Raw genomic sequence first — 19,585 nt, forward strand, 5'->3', positions numbered from 1 at the left:
CTGTCCCGTGAGATGTCACCCGTGAGCTGCCGTGCCTGCATCCTTCCGGGCGTTGCTGCCCGGCTGCTGTCGGTTCAGACTGAGGTGATGCGCTTTAAGCGGGCGCTGCGCTCCTTCCTTCCCCGACTCACCTCCATGGCAATGTCTGCCGCTGTCTGTTGGTCCCTTCTGCATTGCTACGTCCTGGCAACCCGTCACGGCGGAATGGGCTGCTTCATTCTGAGCTCGGCCTGGTGTCTGTCCCCCGTTGTCCCCTGGCAGCCTCGTCGCACAACGGGAACTCCGGGGCCCGCGGCATTTGGGAAGAAATGCGGTTGAAAAGTGACCCCTCGTCTTCAGGTGGATGGAGCGAGGCAGGCTGCCCTGCCGCAAGGATGGATGGCTTGGACCAACATCTGTGCCCTTGAGCAGCAGTGCCAAGGGCACGGGTCCTCCTCCAGAGGCACGGCAGGATGGGGAGAGAGTGTGTGGGGCTGTGCCCCATCCCTGTGCCCAGCCACGTCCACCAGTGCTGCTATTGAGGTGCATCCAACACCTCCGTGGTAAAAGGAAAGGGTGCTCCAGGCCATCAGCCTCTTTTTGTGATGCTGCCCCGTTCTTTAATAGGGTTTTAATCAGAAGTGAAGCTGAATAGCTTATAAATGATGCAGGATCATTAGCGCTGGATGCAGTGCGTGGGGCTGAGCTCTGGGAAAAGCATGCCACAGAGCCCAGCAGTCTTGGAGGAGCTTGGTGTTAGAGAGGTGTTTTCTAGAGTCGTATCAGAGTGCAGAGGTTTTGCAGCCCTGAAAAACCCACTCGGATCTTTATAGAAATAGAATCATAGAATGGCCTGGGTTGAAAAGGAGCACAATGCTCATCCAGTTCCAAACCCCCTGCTATGTGCAGGTCGCCAACCAGCAGACCAGGCTGCCCAGAGCCACATCCAGCCTGGCCTTGAATGCCTGCAGGGATGGGGCATCCACAGCCTCCTTGGGCAACCTGTTCCAGTGCCTCACCACCCTCTGGGTGAAAAACTTCCTCGTAAGATCTAACTGGCTGGAGAACATGGGTTTAATGTGGGGATCTTCCTGTGGTGAGAGCTCTCTTGGAGGTCTTGTCCCAGTGACATTCATCTTGTGTATCCTTGGGGTTTAACATTGTCCCCGTGTTTCCAGAGTGAACTTGTAGAGTCACAGAACCATTCAGGTTGGAAAAGACCTCTCACATCCCGAAGTCCAACCCCAGCCCACCCCACTATCCTACTGACCACGTCCCTCAGTGCCACATCCCCACGGCTCTGGAACAATTCCAGGGACGGTGACCCCACCATCCCCCTGTGCAGAGGCCATTACCTCTCATCCCATTATCTGGTTCGAACAGCCGATTCTTTCTGTCCTCACTCTTCCTGCTAGGTGTACAAATCCCACATTCTCATTGTATGTTCTCTACAGCAAACCAACCAAGTGACGTGTCCCAGACCACGTAGACCCAGTAGCGTGGACTGTGGATCATTGCAGTGACCTTGCTCTCAAACTGTAGTGACTCAGTCCCACGTCTCAGCATCCCCAGCATGAAGCTGGGCTGGGCCATGCTGTCTTTCTGCAGAACCTAGAAAATTCTGCAGGCTCCATACATAGACTCTTGCATTGCTGAGATGTCAGACCTTTAATTTCTCTGCAAACATGTCGGGCATGTTCAGACCTTCCCTCATTCTGTTAGATGCAAAAGTCCTCCTAATTTATTATTGTGGTGAAGCATCAGGTCTTGTTCTCAGCCTGAGGCCAAATATCAGCAGGATGTGGCCACATCCTTAGCACTGAGCTCACATGTTCCAAAGAGCATAGAGCACATCAGGGCTATGTGCTGGGAACGGCCCACGGCTCGTGCTGAATCCTGAGCCGTGTCCCTGAAGGGTTCAGGCATGTGCTGTCCAGTTCAGACCTCAGTAGTTCCAGGGGCTGAAATGACAAAACAGCAGTGGTGCAGCCCGTGGGTCAACCCAAAGGATGGCAGTGGCTCAATGTTGCTGTCAGCTTTTTAGCTGATGGCACTGCACTGACAAAGTCAGCTCTGCACTGGGCTTTCCTCCCCAGTTTGGGGCAGGGAGCAGCGCCAGGCAGATGAGGTGCCCAGGCAGAGCTCCGTAGTGTGTTTATTCCAAGCTGCCCCATTTTTCTGTCACAGTTGATATATAAATACTGTGTCTGTGCTGCTTCCTACGCAGCCCTGGGTGGTGTGCCAGGCATTCATGATGTGCACATGCACAGGGCAGCCCCAGAGATTGGAGGATCTTTGTTTCACTGTCACAGTTGTGGTTGAAGTGCTGCATTAATGTAGGGCTTGTTTGGACTCAGAACCCCACAGAAGCGTGGGACTTTACTATCAAGAAGCTGCTGTGTCTGGGCTGAGCAGCAGCATGCCATGCCAGGCAGCGCTGCTGCGACTCTGCAGGATACTTTCCAATAGATGAAAATCTGAGCTGCAGTGGGCGAATGCTGGAGAAAACCCCCGTGGTTGGAGGGAGAGGGAGGTACAAGTGCCTTTTCTGACAGATCTTTTGCCTCTCTCCCGTGCCTCCCATCGATCCACCCCTGCTCACCCAGACAGGCCGCCGTCCCCCGTCAATGTGACTGTGACACAGCTGAAGGCGAACTCTGCCACCGTCTCTTGGGATGTGCCAGAAGGAGACGTGGTCATCGGCTATGCCATCCTACAGCAGGTACCCAGGCCCCGGGGGTCCCTCTGGCCGCACAGAGATGCTGTGGAGCGAGGTGCCGGCCCACCCCAGGGGTGGAGGATTGCCTGGGAAGGGAGGAGCGAGGGCACTGCACTCAGCAGAGCCCTGCAGGCAGGGTGCAGCTGGGATCAACTCCCTGGGGATGACAGCTCTTCACTCTGGCAGCGGCAGGATGGTCAGATGCAGCGCTTCATCCGGGAGGTGAACACCACCAACCGGGCCTGCGTGCTGTGGGACCTGGCAGAAGATGCCGATTACATCATCCAGGTGCAGAGCATCGGCCTCTATGGGGAAAGTCAGGCCAGCAAACGTGTCCACTTCAGGACTCTGAAGGAGACCGACCGCCTCCCCTCCAACAGTTCCAACCAAGGTGAGGCATTGCCCAAGTGCCACTCGTGGGGCTGTCTCCTTTCCACTTCGCAGCCACGTTGTGCCTGTTGCCTGGGGGTTGCCTAAATGCTGGCCGTGAATCCAAGAGAGATGATGTGCAGCGTGGGTCTTTATGAAAAGCCGTAGGCTGCATGCCTTCTTCCCAGTCAACATTTGTTTGTCAGAGGGAAGTGGGCCACTCTCTGTAGCTCCTCAGATCCTTGAATGATGCTGGTTATGAGGTGGGTTCTGCTGGGAGGGTGACTGCTGCCAGCCCTGCCTGGCTGCTCTTCTCCACAGGTGACATCACTATGGAAGGGCTGGACAAAGACAGGCAACTGCAGACAGGAGAGATCATCATCATCGTGGCTGTGCTGCTCATGTGGGCAGGTGAGTGCCACTAACAGCATTCCAGCAGGCTGGGACAGAGGCACAGTCTTGGGTCCACGGAGAGGATGGAGCTCAGAGAGTGCAGAGGAATGCTGGCACAGTCCTGGCATCCTCCTTCCTTGCAAGTCCATTGGGACTGGTTCTTCTAGATGCTTCTGGCTCCATTTTCGTAGAATCGTTAAGGCTGGAAAAGACCTCTAAGGTCCTCAAGTTCAACCATCACCCCAACCCCTGGGCCTGGCTGCTCTACTGCTGTGACGATAGGGAGGGAGAAGGGGACAGCCCTGAGGGAGTCCTTCATCCCTCCTCTTTCTGCAGCGGTGATCGCCCTCTTCTGCAGACAGTATGACATCATCAAGGACAATGACTCCAACAACAACAAGGAGAAGACAAAGCCATCCTCGGAGCACAGCACTCCAGAGCGACCCTCTGGAGGACTGCTGCGGAGCAAGGTGAGGGGAAGGGCTGACAGAAGGGCTGGCATGTAACATCTGCTGTGCCTTAATGGTTGGACAGGTTCTTGCTCTCTCCAGAAATAGAAAACACCCCACTTTGTGTCCTCACCCCAAAAGCTGAGGACTAGCAGTGAGCCCTGGGGTAGTCTGTGTGCCCCATATGTGAGTGCAGGAGAAACACCCATAGTGATGGCAGGACACCTCTGCCGGGGTGGCTCCCACGTTGCAGGATGGTAGCTGTCCTCTCACTGCAACAGCCAGTGCTTGCCCCATTACCATGCCCCATCACCACTCCACATAGAGGCTACACCTCTTCTGCATCTCAGAGAGGTCAGCACCTGACTTGTTCTTTGTTACTCAACAAAGACTGATTTATAACTCTGACAGCACATGCTCTGATGGGAAGTTGCAGTAATTTTTTCCCTTGGGTCTCTTCTGCTGTCTCTATTCATGGTGCAAACTCTATTCACGTGTTGCCCACTGGCCTGTTTCTGTCTCCTTGGTTTCCAGGACTTTGAGGGCCAAGTTCTCTTTCCTCCTCCAGACTTCCCATCCCAATGTCTCCATAAAGCATAGCCTCAAAGTGTTGTTTTTTTTTCCTCTCGTAGAAGAAGTCTCCTTCTGTCAATATAATCGAGGTGTAAGTGCAGCACCAGCTCTGCATCTGGGCTCCTGGGCATCACGTCAGAGCTAGAACAGGCCTTGGAAGAGGAGGCAGCACCAGGCAGCCAGCCTGGAACTCTGCATGCGAAGATCCACGTATCCGAACTTACGCTTTCCCAAGGGCACCTGTCTGGGGATGTGCATGGAGTTGGCTCCCGGCCGTGCATGTATGCCTGGCCCCGCTTCCCTGCCGCTAAGGAGTGTGGAGCTGAGCGATGGAGTGGGGGTATGCCACCAGCCTGTGGGGGAGCAGAGGGGCTGCTGCCCTGTCCTGCACACAGCCCCAGTGGGAGGCAGCATCCCGGAGCCCAGGCTTGGCCAGTGGCTGTGGTGCAGCTGTGTGGCACCAGACTCCTGCCGAGGAGATGTTCTGGGGCAGACCTGGCTCTCTTTGCTGTGCTGGGGGGGGAAGGATCTGCACCTTTCTGGCTCCAAGGCTGAAGGGAGGGTGCAGTGCAGGTGCTGGCCCCAGAGCTGCCAGCGAGGTCATGGCAAGGAGGCAGGGGGGCTGGGCTGTGAGAGCGAGTCCCTGCTGGAGGATGGGGCCCACTGCACCCCATCATTGCAGTGAGGGGCTTTCCATGCCTCGCCCTGCCACAGGGGACAAAAACATAAATGAGAGCTTGAGGAGTTAGTGCTGCTGCAGTGCCTGGCTGGGCTGCAGCAGAGCAGGGAGCGTCAGTCCCGTGGGTGAGGTGAGGCTCACAGAGCTATGGGAACAGGTCTGGCCAGCACACTGCTGTGGCTCTACCACTTCTCAGTCAGAGCTCACTGTGAGTGTGCACTGCATGCATAATGCAGTCAGCCTGGCTGGATTGGTGGGATGCGTGTCGTGTCCGAGGCTGAGGTCTGGCCCAGCGATATTCTCTTGCCAGAGGCAGGGGATGCAGGGTGACACAAGAAGCCCCGCTGCCACAGAGGCCGTGCCTGGTGCCCTGGTTGCTGCTCTTCCCTCCGTGCTCTGCTCTGTGGCTGGTCACCGAGCCAGGCGCTGGCTCTGCAGCCCTGGACTCAAGCATCACAGGATCCAGCGTCTTCCAGGAATAAACCTCCCAGCAAAGCACTTTCAGGACTCTCACTTCCAGGTGCTGTTCAGCTCCTGCTGCAGGACTGGATTGGGAAGGGACAGGGTAAGCAACTCCCTGTGGCGGGGTCTTTTCAATAAAAGCATCCTGGCTCAAAAGCAGCGTTGTCCCTACAGTATTGCAGGTGTGGGGGGGAAGAGGGGAGCACACACGTCCAATTGCTTCTTGCACTCCTGTGTATGGCCCTGTTCTTGATAGCACATGCTCTGCAGCAGGTCCTCTAAGGCTATCCTGCACTTCTTTCTGGCCTTTGAGAGAATACCAGTGCTGCAGGCTGGCCTGTCATACTGTAGGACATGCAGCTGCTGAAGGAAAATGATGCCAGGGCTCAGCAGGCTGCTGGCAGGAGGCTGTGCTTCTCCCCATCAGGTGAAGAGAGCAGAATACAAAAGCTGTGGCCAAATAAAAAGGAACACAATGTCTCTCACGTTATACATAGCAGGCACAGCAACTGTTCTAGGCTGACACAAGGAGCTGGAAGATGCTCACTGCAGCAATGGTAAAACCCAGGATTAACTGCAGACCTAACACCCACCAAGTCCTGCAAGAAGGCACACAGGGGTGCAGTGCCAGCAGAGGCACTGCAGCAACCTCATGTCTCAGGAGACAGAAGCATTTACACTGCCTGGAGTCTGACAGCTCCCAGGCAACAGGTACAGCCCACTGCCTTCCCCAGTGGCAGGAGATGGTGAAGAAGAATAATTCACAGCAAGAATAGCAATCGGAGGCAAACCTGGCTGGAGAAACCAGGCAGCCTGCTGGCCATGCCTCCACATCACAGACCAAGTGCAGCAGGACAGCGGCAGAGCAGGCACAAGGTTGAAATGGATAGAGAGCTGCTGACACGTGGGACATTATGCCATCTCTGGCCTCTGCAGGGTCCACTGTCAGCTCCTGCTGTGCAAACATTTGCTGGTGCACATGGAGTCCCCAAGGGGCACAGCACCAGCCATGCCTTCCTGCAGGTAGCAGTGGACACAGCCCTTCACACGCTTGCACAAGGCCCCCACTGAGCACTCAAAAGCAAATGGACAACTATTAAAAAAACAAAACAAAACCAACCCTCAGTTTATTTCCCTACAAATGCAGAGCTTTCCTTTCAAAAACAGGGCGCTTCACACATGGGAGGGTACAGGGTTGAACTGCAGGGGCAAGTCTCCTCCAGACCAAGAGGAGGATATGCACCTTCAATTTGCTGAGCAAGCCCTGTGCAAGCCCTGTGCCCAGCGAGCTGCTCGGCCTCAGCTGCTCCCTGTTGCCACTACAAGGAGCAAAGTCAGATCAGCACAGCCCTAGGTGCACCACCTACATCCTGCAGGCTCAGAGCACGTGGGTTGGCTGCACCAGCAGCAGGCAGAACAATGAACACCAGTCCATCAGGCTTAAAAGGGAGCAGGCAGCAACTGCAGTTTGAGGCGGTTCATGCAGGTGGGCAGCAGGACAAGGAGTGGGCATTACAGTCCACGCGCTGCACAGCAGCGGTGCCAACAGCCCCTGTGCCTGGGGGCAGGGCAGGTGCTGACTGGCCTGGGTGCAGGCACGGGGTGAATCCTGAGTGGCTGCTCCGTTGCTGCAGAGATGTGGCTTAGCTCAGAGGATTCTTGGGGCGATCAGTCCCAGGGCCAGCTGTGGGAGGGTCTCCAGCTCCTCCTGGCTCCTTCCGGCTGCCTGGGGGCTGCCCCAGGCGGGGCCAGCTCAGCGGCAGCTGTGCAGTAGATGAGCTCGTTCTGGGCACAGGAGGTGCCAACTCTGAAAAGCAAAAGGGAGGGAGATCTGGTCCATAACATTTGTGGTTGGGAACCCAATACGGACAGGGAGAGGAAGCTGACCTTCCCAAGAGAGCCATCAACCTCCTCCCTCTGCCAAGAACATGCTGGGGGAGGTAGAAAAGCAATATGGAGGGAGAGAGCTTACCTGTTGGTCCATGGGCTCCCCTCCCCAGCTCCTCCATGCAGCTTTGGAAGAGAACAGAGCACCCATCATCTTCAAGCAAGCACCTGCTGAGAGACCCATGCTCATGACCCTGGAAAAGCAGACCCAGCAGTACCAGGCACTCAGACTGCAGAAGGCCCTAACCTACTCGCTACCAAACCCCTTCCCCAGGCCATCCTGCCCTGATACTGCAAAGCCACATCTCTTCCCATCAAGAATCCCCCAAGAACAAGTGGCCACATCAAAAGGACACATACACACCTTCACACTTTGCACATGCTGATCCCCAGATGACACCTATTTAGAGCAGTCTCAGCCTGCTGACACTGCCAGACCCATCAGGCACTGGCTTAACAGGAGCATGAGAACAGCCATAATGGAACAGGCTCAGCAAACCCACTACCACACACACTTCTGCAAAGACCTACGGGTTAATCCTCTATTTCTGACCTCCTCCCAAGCTCAGTCCCAGCTCCTAGTCCACACCATCAGCATGACTGGGCATCCAACCTGGCCTATGCCCACAGAAATGAGGGGAAGGAGAGGGCCAGCTCCGGGTTCAACATGAGAAGCACATCTGGATCGGTTATCCTCAGCAAAGAGTGGCAGAAACATACCCAGAGATGTTTCTTGTACTGTCCTGAGTATCAACTCCCCTCTGCAAGAGTTGAACTGCAAGATCTGTCTCTCCACACCTTAGCTCCCTGTACATCCAACCTCAGCTGACAGAGACAGAGAAAACAGCAGAAGTTCCCCCACAGATTTCATCCGAGCTCCCACAAAACTCATGGCTTCAGCAGTACCCCTTGCTTGGGACATGGAGAAGGAAACAAGAAAGGGCTCACAAGAGTGCTCCTTACACACAGGCACCAGCTCACCACTTACCCAGATAAAGTTTCATCAAGGTTTTCATCTTCCTCCTCCTCTTCCTCCTCCTTGCAAGCAAGCAAACAAACAGAAAAGCAGGTCTCTACCAGGATCCAGACTGGGATGCCCAGAGCCTCTTCTGGGGCAGCAGGGCTGTCCCCAGCACCTTCACAAGACAGTCACCCACCAGGCATGACAAGGACAAGACTCGTCTACAAGCAGGAAGGGGAAAAATGGCACCTGCAATACTGGGCTGATGAAATCCTTGGAGCTCAGACACAGCCACACAAGGGAAGAGACAGACCAAGCAGAGCACCAAACACAGGGCGTGAACTGGGGATGAGCCACCAAGCTGAGATAGCTGCTGCACACAGCACACCTTTGCCTAGAGACTGGAGCAGGGTGAGCATGTCCCAGCTGGAGGACCAGGCAGAGAACCACCTGGAGCACGCTGCAAGCAACGATGGCCCCAACCACTGCCAGACTGGGCCAATGCTGGAAGCACGAAGTCAAGAAGCAAGCATTCAGAGGCTCCTGGGCAGGGACACAATGACAACAGAGACTTGCAACACTAGAAATGCTGTGACTGGCTCTGGACATTCAGTGGGTGCTGTGCAGATGGGCAGGGCTGAGCCTTATCCCAGGCTGGCAAGATGACGACCAGACAAAGGTTCCTCTCCTTGAGAGAGGCTGTCTCACCCCAAACCATGGCACCAAGTACGCAGAGCAGGTCCCAGCTCCCTGTGCAACAGGGCTGGCTGCTGCAACGCTGGGCCTGACAGGAGAGCTCTTGGAGCAAAGATCACCTGAGGCTCCTGCCTTGTGAGCCAGACATAGCACAGAGTGCTCCTTGTCACATCAGGCCCGCACGTACAAGGGGGGCTGTGCAGACACCCGACAGGAGCCTGAGAGTCCAGGAGGAGGGAGCTGTGTGAGGGTTACTCTTCTCCTGCCCTAATGTGTGACAGACCTGGGCATGGGCCAGACTTGCACATACTGTACCCCAAACTGGTGTCTGAAGGGAGGGCTCCCCGGGGGAGCTGGCTCACTTGCTCTGCTGGGCTCACTGCGCTCCAAGACACATGGAGGGTGAAGGGGCTGTTCCTGCCTAGAGCCTGGGACAGTGCAAAAGCAGCAGAGTTAGCGCCTGGAACTCGAACAAGGCTCAGCGGGGGGGTACAGGCAAGACTGTGGGCAAGAGACAGATGCCCCTGCTGTGCTTGGGGGACAGTGCAAGCAAGCATGGGAGCAGGGTGAGGGGGACACTGCTCAGGGCAGGTCTCACAGGGCCCTGAGCTGTGCAATAGCTCAGCAGTGCAGAGGAGTTTAGCATGGATAGCCGGACACCCCCGGCCAGAGACAGAGCATGCTCCCCGCACGGGGAAGCAGCAGAGAGCACAACAGCATGGACAGTGCCCTGGTTGGTGCATTTCACCACCCAAGCAGCAAGCCATCTCTCCTCCATACAGCCCAAAACAGGATCTGGCAATGTAGAACCCCAATCCCAGGACTAGGCAGAGGGAAATGTCAGAGAAATTCCTCCTACCTGCATTTGCTGCTTCCCAGAGATCCAGTGCCATTTGGAAGGCCTGGGCCACCGTCAGAGTCACAGCCTGGGCCTGTGTACAAGAAAGAGGGGAAGTGTCTACTTCCATCTCCACCCCAAGCCGTAGCCATAGCGCTGCCCAAGAACAGAGGTGCTCCAGGCCTCCCTTGTCACATCTCCCTGTGCAATGCACGTGTGGAAGGCCAAGGCTCAGTGCTCTGCCAGACAGTTCACATGGGCCAACTCTTCCCAAGAGGAGATCCCAGAGGAACTGGGACAGAAGAACCTCCTGTTGCTCATCATCCACCTCTACACAATGTGAGGAAACGTGCATTCCCTGGCTCTGTTTCCAGCTAGGGGCACAGAAGTAAGGGTCTGCTTTCCCTGAAGGGGAAGAAGAAAGGGCTTCATACCCACCCTTACCTCAAAGTGCCAAGAGCCAAAGAGAAGTGCTTACAATCTTCTTCTTGGGTGACAGGAAGGCATGGCACTCCAGCGCCCCGCTCTCCTGGCTCTGAGCAACATAAGCAAAGACTTTGTTCTGCAGCTTGTCTGTTGTGCAGTAGGAGATCCTATGGGCAGAGAGGAGCTGCTCAGAGCAACAGGGAAACCCAGCACAGGTCTGCTGTGCTCCCAGCACACCAACAAACAGGAGAGACAACCCGAGACTTTCACCTGCCCTGGAAAACCAGCAGCCCAGCTCTCCAGAAAGGACGAAAGGCTGCCTCACACCTAGAGCTAGTAAGAGATCACTGCATCCACAGGTATCCCCAACTTGTGCTGCTCTGTGTGCCCTTTGGTCTTCTGATGCCTTGTTCAAGCCTAGGTGTGAACTCAAGCACTGAACCAAAAGGTGCATAGAAAAGCAAGAGCACAGCTGGAGGCCAGGCAGGAGAATGCTCTGCTGCGGTGTATCAGCTCTTGTGCCAAGTCCCAACTTTCGCACCAAAGACACATTCTAACTCTGTTTCTCATCTAGCTATCAGCCTTCAGCCATGCTCCCCTCCCACAAACATGGAGTACAACTGACAGCAGTAAGGAGGGAGCAAACAAACAGGAAAACAGCTTTTTAATCTGTCTTTAGTCAGCTTAAGTGAGCTGCAGGCCAAGGCACACTCAGGCCACTGCAGCTAGAAGGCAGAAGGGTGGTCCTCTACTCCTTCATCAGCAAAAAAAGGTAGGCATGCAGTCTTGCCCTAGTTGTGGGGGTCTTCTATCCATCAGCCCCAATCTGACATCCTGCTGAACACAGGATGCAGAAGAGACAAGCAGGGTCCACAGAAAAGGCCAGATACTGACTAAGAACACAAAGTTACCCAGGTCCCTGCATGCATTCAGACTCAGGCAGTGCTGTGGGGGCCAGCACAAGGCCCAGCCCACCCTTGCTGCTCAAGATCCCACCAGTCTTCCACTGGTTGCTAAGGAACACTCAGAATCATAGAATTATGTAGGATCACCGCCCTTACCCAGGCCCTCCTGCATGCCATGCCCACCTGTAGATGGAGATGTTCTCAACCATCTCCTTTGTGTCGGCGTCCTGCAGTGAGATGCCCCTTGGAGACACTGTCAGAATCACCTTCTGGAACTTGCGAGCTCCCACCCGTGCCTGGCAGTGGAGAAACACCAGACATCTCTGAAGACCCAGTGAGGGCCCTCAACCCCACCCTGCTGCCAGCCACCCCCCAGATTCTGTACAGAATGTCACTCACTTGGACCCATGCTGCAGAGGTTCCTGCCAAAGGGATGGGAAAGCAAGAGCCTGGAGATTAGGCACATCCTGTGTAGGACATCCCAGGAGTCCCTTCATGCTACTGCCATGCACGTGGGAAAGGATGGATCCCACCTCCCCCAGTCCTCCCCCTCCTCTCTGTGAGGAGAGGGACAAAGTTCTGCTCTGTGTGGAAGCGAGCAATGGTGGCTGTCCTGCAGAAGAACAGCTTCCTCCTGAGGTAGAGATCAGCCTGTCTCTTGCAAGCCACCCTCCCCTTGGGAACAGCACAGTCGCTAGATGCAGCTAAGGACTGTCATGTGGATGCTTCCCAAGTCTACTCGCTAGCTCCAAACTGGCTCTTCTCTACCCCAGCACAGAGCTGGCTCTCACCATGGCAACAATCCGGCGGATGGCAGCAGCTGCCATGTCCTCCCCTTTGGGTTTCTCTACCAGTGTCATGCCTAGATACTTCAGAGTGAAGCACATCCCCTCCAGCAGCGGTTCCTGCATGTCAGCCCAGCTCTCAGGAAGCTCTGTGAAGACAAAATGATTTAGTAGCAGAAGCCACAAGCAGAAGTCCCAGCAGAGCCACCTCACCTCATTGTAGCTTCAGCGCTCCCAGCAGCAGTGCTGCTACCTGCACTCACCACAGCACTCTCCTGGTTCTGTGACAATCTTGGAAGAACATAATGAAAGAAGAGTTCACCCTCAAAGCTCTTAGCTCTGGAGTTAGAAGCTCTGGAGTTAGAAGCTCTGCCAGCAAAGACAGTAAGCTCCTGCATATCTTCACAGGGCCTCAGATCTGCACAGTGTTCAGTGCTATCCATCAGAATCTAACATTTCCAGGCCTCAGCTCCTTCACTGCAAGCAGCATGTGCTATGTACTGCATTCACCTCATCCACTTCAGGTGCTGCCACACCACAAGAACAGCAGTATTTGCTGCCCCACTCAGATCAAAATCCGCAAGCTGCCTCAGTGCAAGCAAAGCCAAACTATTATCTGCTGTTACCTGCAGCAGCAGGCAGCCAGGAAAGGGGCAGAATGGCCAGCACTCACAGCTGAAGCAGAGGTGACTGGGAAGCAACCGTCCTGCATAGGCCCTGTGTTACAGAACGGCTTAGATTGGCATTTAAAGAGTGCAAGCTAGCTTCCAGAAAAATGTGCTTTATGGATGAATTCCAACGAACAGAGGGAAGAGAACTCCATGTGCATTACTGGTCTATTAAAAAAAGTAAAGGACAAAGAGCATCTGTTCAAACACTACTCTCATTAGTGAGGAATTTCTTCCTAATGTCTAATCTAAATCTCCCTTTTTAGTTTAAAGCTGTTACCCCCTGTCCTATCATTGCACGCTCTGACAAAGGATCATAGAATTGTTTGAACTTGAAGGGACCTTTTAAGGTCATCTAGCCCAACTCTCTGCACTGAATAGGGACACTCACAGCTCCACCAGGTGCTCAGAGCCCCATCCAACCCGACCTTGGGAGTTTGCAGGGGCATCCACCACCTCCTTTGGGCAACCTGTGCCAGTGCTTCACTAAAAGAGTCCCTCCTCAGCTGTCCCATAGGCCTCCAGATACAGGAAGGCAACAAAGAGGTCTCCCTGGAGCCTTCTTTTCTCCAGGCTGAACACCCCAGCTCCCTCAGTCTGTTCTCACAGGGAGGTATTCCAGCCCCTTGAGCATCCCCATGGTCTTCTATGAGCCCATCCCAATAGGTCCACGTCTTCCTTATGTTGGGGTTCTCAGCATTTTGGTGGGGTCTCAAGAGAGCAGAGGTAGACAAATACCTCCTCAGTTTCCTCAGATTCCCTGGAGAGGACCTTCAGCATATTCAGCTTCCTTCAGAAACTGATTTATTTCACATTCTGCAAGTGCTGGTAGAAAAAGGAGCTCTTGCACCACTGTTACTGAGAACACAAAAAACAAGCACTGTAAAAGCATCCATTACAAGCTCTGCTCCCATCAGATAAAGCCAAGAAAAAGCTCACTCTCATCAAGAACTGTTTGAGATCAGTGCCATGCACAAAGGAACACTTCTTTCATACCAAGTACTTCCTCTGGGGATGCTTTTCAAGGACAGATGAAGTAGAATTGAGTACACATTTACCTCCTCAAATCTCAGAGAGCAGAAGAATGGTGACAGAGAAGATTGCAGAATCATCACAGAATCACTGAGGCTGGAAAAGACTTCTAAGACCACCTAGTCCACTCATCCAACCCACCACACCATGCCCACTCACCACATCCCCCATTGCCACATCTACCCTCTTCTTGAACACCTCCAGAGACAGTGACCTCACCACCTCCCTGGGCAGCTGTGCCACTGCACCACTGCTCTTTCTGAGAAGAAATGTTTCCTAACACCCAACCTGAACCTCCCCTGGCACAACATGAGGCAATCACCTCTTGTCATACAGCAGTTACCTAGGAGAAGAAATCAATCCTCACCTCGTTACATCTTTTCAGATATAGAGAAGCATGAGATCTCTCTTGAGCCCCCTCCTCACCTGCTCCCCATAACACTTGTGCTCCACACCCCTCGCAGTTTCACTGTCATTCTCTCCATGTGCTCCAGGGCCTCAATGTCTTTCTTGTAGTGAGGAGACCAAAACTGAACACAGCACTCAAGGTGCAGCCTCATCTGTGTCGCATAGGATGAGAAGGGTTAAGGTACTGGGAGTCATTCTGTCTGGATTCACCCATAGAGGAGGGATTGACAAGGACCAAAGAATTAGAGCATATAAACAGGAAGGGGAACGGCTGTTTATGAGGGTGGATAGTGATAGGACAAGGGGGAATGGTTTTAAACAAGGGGGAAGTTTAGGTTGGATATTAGGAGGAAGTTTTTCACACAGAGGGTTGTGATGCACTGGAACAGGTTGCCCAAAGAGGTTGTGGATGCCCCATCCCTGAAGGCATTCAAGGCCAGGCTGGATGTGGCTCTGGGCAGCCTGGTCTGCTGGTTGGTGACCCTGCACATAGCAGGGGGTTGGAATTGGATAAGCATTGTGCTCCTTTTCAACCCAGGCCAGTCCATGGTTCTATCAATTCTATACACCATTAGAAGCACTAGATTGAAATATCTCCCTGGGAATTACTGTGCATCTGCCATTCACGCTCAGATAATGCTTCTCAGGGTTATTTTTCACCTCTTTCCTGGGATTAGCTCCCAGAACGTTACTGCTACGCTTATAGAAAGCTCTGACCCATAATTGAAGCAACCTGAATCCACGGGGAAATCAGACCTCATCTGTATAGCACATAAGGCTCAGCTACCAGGGAGCCCTCCTCAGGGCCATGCCACAGAATCACAGAATGGCCAGGGTTGGAAGGGACCTCAAGGATCAGGAAGCTCCAACCCCCTGCCACATGCAGGGCCACCAATCTCCATACTTCATACCAGCCCAGGCTGCCCAGGGCCCCATCCAACCTGGCCTTGAACACCTCCAGGGATGGACGGGGCACCAGGACCTGGCTCCAAGCTCTAAGCACCACTTCAGCCCCACAGGGCCCGCAGCCCACCTTCAGCCACAGCCCGGCTCCGAGCCCACAGACCCCATTTTGTCCCAGTGCCAGCCGGGCCCAGATCAATGCTTCCCGCCCCACGGCCCTGCACCGACCCTCGGTTCCCCTCCGCTCCCGGCCCGCACTCACTGCGCCGCCGGCAGAGCCCCAGGCCGTGCCGGGCGAGACGCGGACTCCGCAGCACAGCGCGACCCGCCGCCCGCAGCGCCTCCATGGCTGCGCCGAGGCTGAGAGCTGCCGGAACTGGGACGGGGCGGGACCGGAAGTGGAGATGCCGAAAGCGGAAAAGGGCGGGGCGTTGTAGATTATCGACGCGCGTGTTGATGACGTCATCAGTGGTGCCGGCTCAGTGGTTGCTAGGCAACGGGTGTGGGTTGTAGCGGGGTACGGCGACGGTGCGATCCGGTGCTGCTATCGCTCTCCGTCCCTCACGATGCAGCTGCGGCACGTGCGGACCCTGCTGGCCCCGCAGGTCGGGTCGGGTCGGGTCGGGTCGGGTCGTTTCGGGTCGGGGGGAGCCGGGGAGAATCCGGGCTGTGTTGGCGCTGAAGCTGTGTGTGTCCCGCAGGACGGCACCGCGCGTGTGACCTGCATGGCCTGGTCGGCCAACAGCGGTCGCTTCGCCGTGTGCACCGCGGAGCGTGTGGTGCTGCTGTACGACGAGCACGGTGAGCGGCGTGACAAGTTCTCCACCAAACCTGCCGATGCCAAGGTGAGGGTACCGGGCCCGGGCTGTTGTTGCCCGTGGCTGTGGGCTGTGTGGATGGGACGTGGTGGCCTTCCTGTGGGGCTCAGTCTGCCCTCTGCCCACAGTATGGCAGGAAGAGCTACGTGGTGAAAGGCATGGCGTTCTCCCCGGACTCCACCAAAATTGCCATTGGCCAAACAGACAACATTGTCTACGTCTACAGGATCGGAGAAGAGTGGTGAGTCTGGTGGCAGTGTCCAGTGCTGCACCCACAGGAAAGACTTAGGGGTCCTGGTGTAAGAAGGCCTGGTCTAAGAAGGTCAGTGGTGTCCTGGCTGACCAACAGTTGACCACAAGTTGGCCATGAGCCAGCGGTGTGCTCCTGTGGCCAAGATTGCCAGTCAGTCAATGGTATCTTGAGTTGTGCTGCAGAGAGCATGGCCAGCAGGGTGAGGGAAGTGATCTTCCCTTTGCTCTGCCCCGGTGAGACCACATCTGGAGCACTGTGTCCAGTTCTGGGCTCCCCAGTTCAAAAAAGACAGGGATCTCCTAGAGAGAGTCCAGTGGAGGGCCACAAAGATGGTCAGATCCTGGAGCATCTCCTGTATGAGGAAAGGCCGGGAGCCTTGGGACTCTTCAGCCTGGAGAAGAGAAGATAGAGGATATCTCATCATTGTTTATAAATATCTGAAGTGCCAGATTCAAGTGAATGAGGCCAGGTGTGCAGCAACTGAACAAGGGGCAACGGGCAGATGTGGGAACACAGGAAGTTCCATATAAACAGAGGAAGAACTTTACTGTGAGGGTGACAGAACATTGGAAGAGGCTGCATAGAGAGGTTGTGGAGTCTCCTCTGGAGATATTCAAGACCCATCTGGATGGGTGCACCTGTTCCTGTGCAACTACTATAGGAAACTTTGTTTAAAAGAAGTTGGACTAAACAGTCTCCAGAGATCCCTTCCAACCTCTACAATTCTTGTCCAAGCCTGATGATCAGTATAGAACGTGATACAGATCATCTAACCTGCAGTGATTCACTCAGATCTTTCCATGGTGAGCAGCAGATAGGATTTCATTGAACACAGTGGAACCTGGTGGAAGCATGTGCCAACTTCTGTGGAGCTGTAATTGTAAAGCTGACACTGCTGTCCCCTGTTTGATAGGTATGGAATGAAGACACACACCTACCTCACCTCACACTTGTTTGCTGTGTGTGTAGCGCTGATGAGAAAGGCACATCACCAAAGTTTTGGAAGCTCAGAGAATTTCCACATTCTCCCCTCACCTTAGTCTTGCAAAATACATAAACTTTTTTTTTTTTTTCCCCTGAAAGTTTTCTGCCTAAAATTGGCTTTTGGTAGAACATCAGCATACAGAACTTAAGCAACCTGTGTTCAGCAATATTAAAATGGGTTAAATATAAAGGGTGGGGTAGCTGGAATAGGCAGTTTTACCAGCTTCACCAATAGTCATTTCTGTCTGCCTTTTTCTGCAGGGGTGACAAGAAGGTGATATGCAACAAGTTCATCCAAATGGTGAGACCCAGACTCCCGTTTAACTCCATTTTCTCCCACTAATAGAAGATAGAGACAACAATTGGATGTCTCTCTGCTCATACTCAGAGACATATGTGGGCTGTCAGTGATATCTGATTACTCAAAGGCATGGATAGAAGCTAAGATAATCTCTACCTTTCGAGATATGTCTCCAAGCCTGAGAGGCCTCATAATGCTGTGATGTGACACAGTAATTAACTGTTTATTGATCAATGCAGTCAGTTACAAGACTTCAGGGACGACTGTTGGCATCAGTGGACAGAATGTTTTTTGTGAGTTAAAATGGAGAAATAGAAGAGAATCTGAGCCTGTTTTTCACAGATCAGCAGCTCTAAATGTTTCTGCAGCCGATCAAAGATCAGACATTTGCTGTAATCCATCCATTGCTTCATGCAGCAGAGCAATACTGGTGCCTGACTGAGACCAGAACTAGAAGAAAAACCATCCATTGATTCCAAACCAGATGCCATTGCTTATCATACCTCCTTCTGTCCTTGAAGCTCAGTGCATGGGCCCTTTCAGTTGGAAAAGCAATTGCACTGCCCGTAGTTGTGCCACTGACATTTATGTTATTCCTGCAGCTTTTCCCAGTAGCAATTCTTGTGCTGACGTTCAGAGAAAATCAGTTATCTGAAACAACGATGAAGTGATAAAGGGCTGGAGGAGGCTGTCTAGCAGTGTCATACAGAGTGAGAAGAACAGAGGCTGGTGATTGGATAGAATCATAGAATATCCCAAGTTAGAAGGGACTGACAAGAATCAAGTCCAACTCCTGGCTCCACAGGATCACCCAAAATTAAACCATATCTCTTAGAGCATAGTTCAAACACTTCTTGAAGTCCAGCTGGTTTGGTTCTGTGACCACGTCCCTCAGAAACCTGTTCCAGAAATGCAGTGCCATTGCTCCAGGGTAACCATCTGATCTCCCTTTGTTCAGTATCCTAAATGACTGGATCTGTGTCCTGAACAATGCTGTTCCACTCAAATTCACCTGGATATCTTATATATCTTCATGCAGCCAAGAAGATCATTCACAGTTTCACATTATCCTCTGCCTTTTGCCTGCTTTTGCACATAGACTAATTGTATGGCAGTTACTGTATTCCACTTCTGCAAAAACTGTTTATGGGTATCTTCCCTCTGTTTCTGATGGCATTTCCCCTAACCCCTCCAACTACAAGACCCAGATAACCTCTCTTGAAAAGTATGGAAATCTAAGAAAGTTTACTGCCTCATAGAAGACCAGCCAAGATAGTGGATCTCCCTGAGCAGTTTGTTGTTCCCCAGCCACCATTCCCATTCTGCAGTCAGTAGCAGAGGGGATAGATTGGCAGCCAAGTGTTGCACTATCACAGGGTTGCAGATGGAATGCTGGTAGCCTATGCATGGAGTTTTTGGCTCTTGGGCTCAACACTCACCCACTTTAACTTGCAGTTCTGCAGGCAGCAGTATGTTCCTACACTGACATGTTAAAAAGCCTGCTAGCTGTGACCTGGTTACCTTATAGCATGTGAGACTCAGGCTGGATTTACATTAGCAGCCAAATATGCTTTGCTTTTTCTATATGGTTCATAATTTTAGGGTGCATATTACCCCAAGATTCCCCATTAACCAAAATGTAAAGCGTGCAGAATTCAGTTAAAATGCAGTTTCCACGTGTTCCATGTGTACTTAAGTTTGTAATTTCACTCAGGCCATGTCCTTGGCCTTTTTAGTGTTCTGCTTCTCTAGTTCTACCTGCATGTGTCAGAGAACACTCTACCCAAACTCACTGAATGTTTAAATGTGAAACAGTTGATCTCTGGTTCTCTCTTACAATTAGGTTTCATGGTCAGATTTATTCACCTGATCCCCACACCTCAGATTTTGAGAACTCCTTTGATTTGGATTTAGTGAACCTGTTTCTGCCTGGCCTACTTGGGAGCATCTCATAACCATCTTGCTTGTATTGCTATTTGATGCTCAGCTTTAGCTTTTCTTAGCCTCTTACTGTGCCCTAGCTCACTGTTACCTAGTTCAGACATCAGTATGGAGTGTCTTAATCCCACATTAAGGTCCATTCCAGTATCCACATTT

At 53.2% G+C, this 19,585-nt stretch overlaps 3 protein-coding genes and 1 long non-coding RNA gene across 12 annotated transcripts in view; 2 read left to right on the top strand and 2 right to left on the bottom strand.

Annotated features, from left to right (window-relative positions):
• Window positions 1-831, bottom strand: part of LOC109366327 — a 16,439-nt gene extending 15,608 nt beyond the window's left edge. Inside the window, exon 1 of the long non-coding RNA XR_002112614.2 lies at window positions 132-831. This is a non-coding gene — a long non-coding RNA (uncharacterized LOC109366327). The remainder of the gene's footprint in view (window positions 1-131) is intronic.
• FNDC4 (fibronectin type III domain containing 4) overlaps window positions 1-5,782 on the top strand; it is a 6,814-nt gene extending 1,032 nt beyond the window's left edge. Inside the window, exons 2-6 of one of the 2 annotated variants that reach the window (XM_031552620.1) lie at window positions 2,586-2,701; window positions 2,885-3,089; window positions 3,389-3,478; window positions 3,819-3,930; window positions 4,542-5,782. In XM_031552620.1, the coding sequence (XP_031408480.1) occupies window positions 2,586-2,701; window positions 2,885-3,089; window positions 3,389-3,478; window positions 3,819-3,930; window positions 4,542-4,566 (548 nt within the window). In that variant the 3' untranslated portion in view covers window positions 4,567-5,782. Of the gene's footprint in view, window positions 1-2,585; window positions 2,702-2,884; window positions 3,090-3,388; window positions 3,479-3,796; window positions 3,931-4,541 lie in introns of both variants that reach the window. The other variant, XM_010708005.3, reaches the window with a different exon arrangement.
• Window positions 5,783-6,719: 937 nt separating this feature from the next.
• On the bottom strand, window positions 6,720-15,535 carry LOC100546547 (low density lipoprotein receptor adapter protein 1-like). Of its 7 annotated transcripts, none has more exons than XM_019613330.2 (10): window positions 15,395-15,534; window positions 12,128-12,270; window positions 11,520-11,632; window positions 10,484-10,598; window positions 10,027-10,099; window positions 9,483-9,595; window positions 8,860-9,014; window positions 8,499-8,548; window positions 7,596-7,678; window positions 7,245-7,430 (listed from the first exon to the last, which is right to left on the bottom strand). In XM_019613330.2, exons 1-10 carry the CDS (start codon window positions 15,477-15,479, stop codon window positions 7,377-7,379), a joined length of 984 nt encoding a protein of 327 aa, XP_019468875.1. In that variant the 5' UTR covers window positions 15,480-15,534; the 3' UTR covers window positions 7,245-7,376. The 7 variants fall into 7 exon arrangements, with proteins under 7 accessions (XP_010706308.1, XP_010706311.1, XP_010706310.1 ...); XM_019613329.2 differs by having other exon boundaries at window positions 7,596-7,681; XM_010708006.3 differs by lacking the exon at window positions 8,860-9,014 and having other exon boundaries at window positions 6,720-7,430; window positions 15,395-15,533.
• A 163-nt stretch (window positions 15,536-15,698) lies between these two features.
• Window positions 15,699-19,585, top strand: part of IFT172 (intraflagellar transport 172) — a 32,752-nt gene continuing 28,865 nt past the window's right edge. For both annotated transcript variants that reach the window (XM_031552619.1, XM_010708010.3), the window contains exons 1-4: window positions 15,699-15,737; window positions 15,834-15,977; window positions 16,079-16,191; window positions 17,449-17,488. In XM_031552619.1, the coding sequence (XP_031408479.1) occupies window positions 15,699-15,737; window positions 15,834-15,977; window positions 16,079-16,191; window positions 17,449-17,488 (336 nt within the window). The remainder of the gene's footprint in view (window positions 15,738-15,833; window positions 15,978-16,078; window positions 16,192-17,448; window positions 17,489-19,585) is intronic.

The sequence above is a fragment of the Meleagris gallopavo genome, chromosome 2, assembly GCF_000146605.3.
Source record: "Meleagris gallopavo isolate NT-WF06-2002-E0010 breed Aviagen turkey brand Nicholas breeding stock chromosome 2, Turkey_5.1, whole genome shotgun sequence".
NCBI classification, from domain to species: Eukaryota; Metazoa; Chordata; class Aves; order Galliformes; family Phasianidae; genus Meleagris; species Meleagris gallopavo.

Bases quoted from the DNA above. Each gene is read 5' to 3' on its own strand.
- LOC100546547 (XM_019613328.2), bottom strand. From the start codon at position 15,479: ATGGAGGCGCTGCGGGCGGCGGGTCGCGCTGTGCTGCGGAGTCCGCGT. The intron at 11,633-12,127 runs GTGAGAGCCAGC...CTCCACTGCCAG, and splicing joins TCCGCCGGATTGTTGCCATG to GCACGGGTGGGAGCTCGCAA. The intron at 9,596-10,026 runs GTAGGAGGAATT...GCACTGTCCCAG, and splicing joins CTGGGAAGCAGCAAATGCAG to GCTCTAGGCAGGAACAGCCC.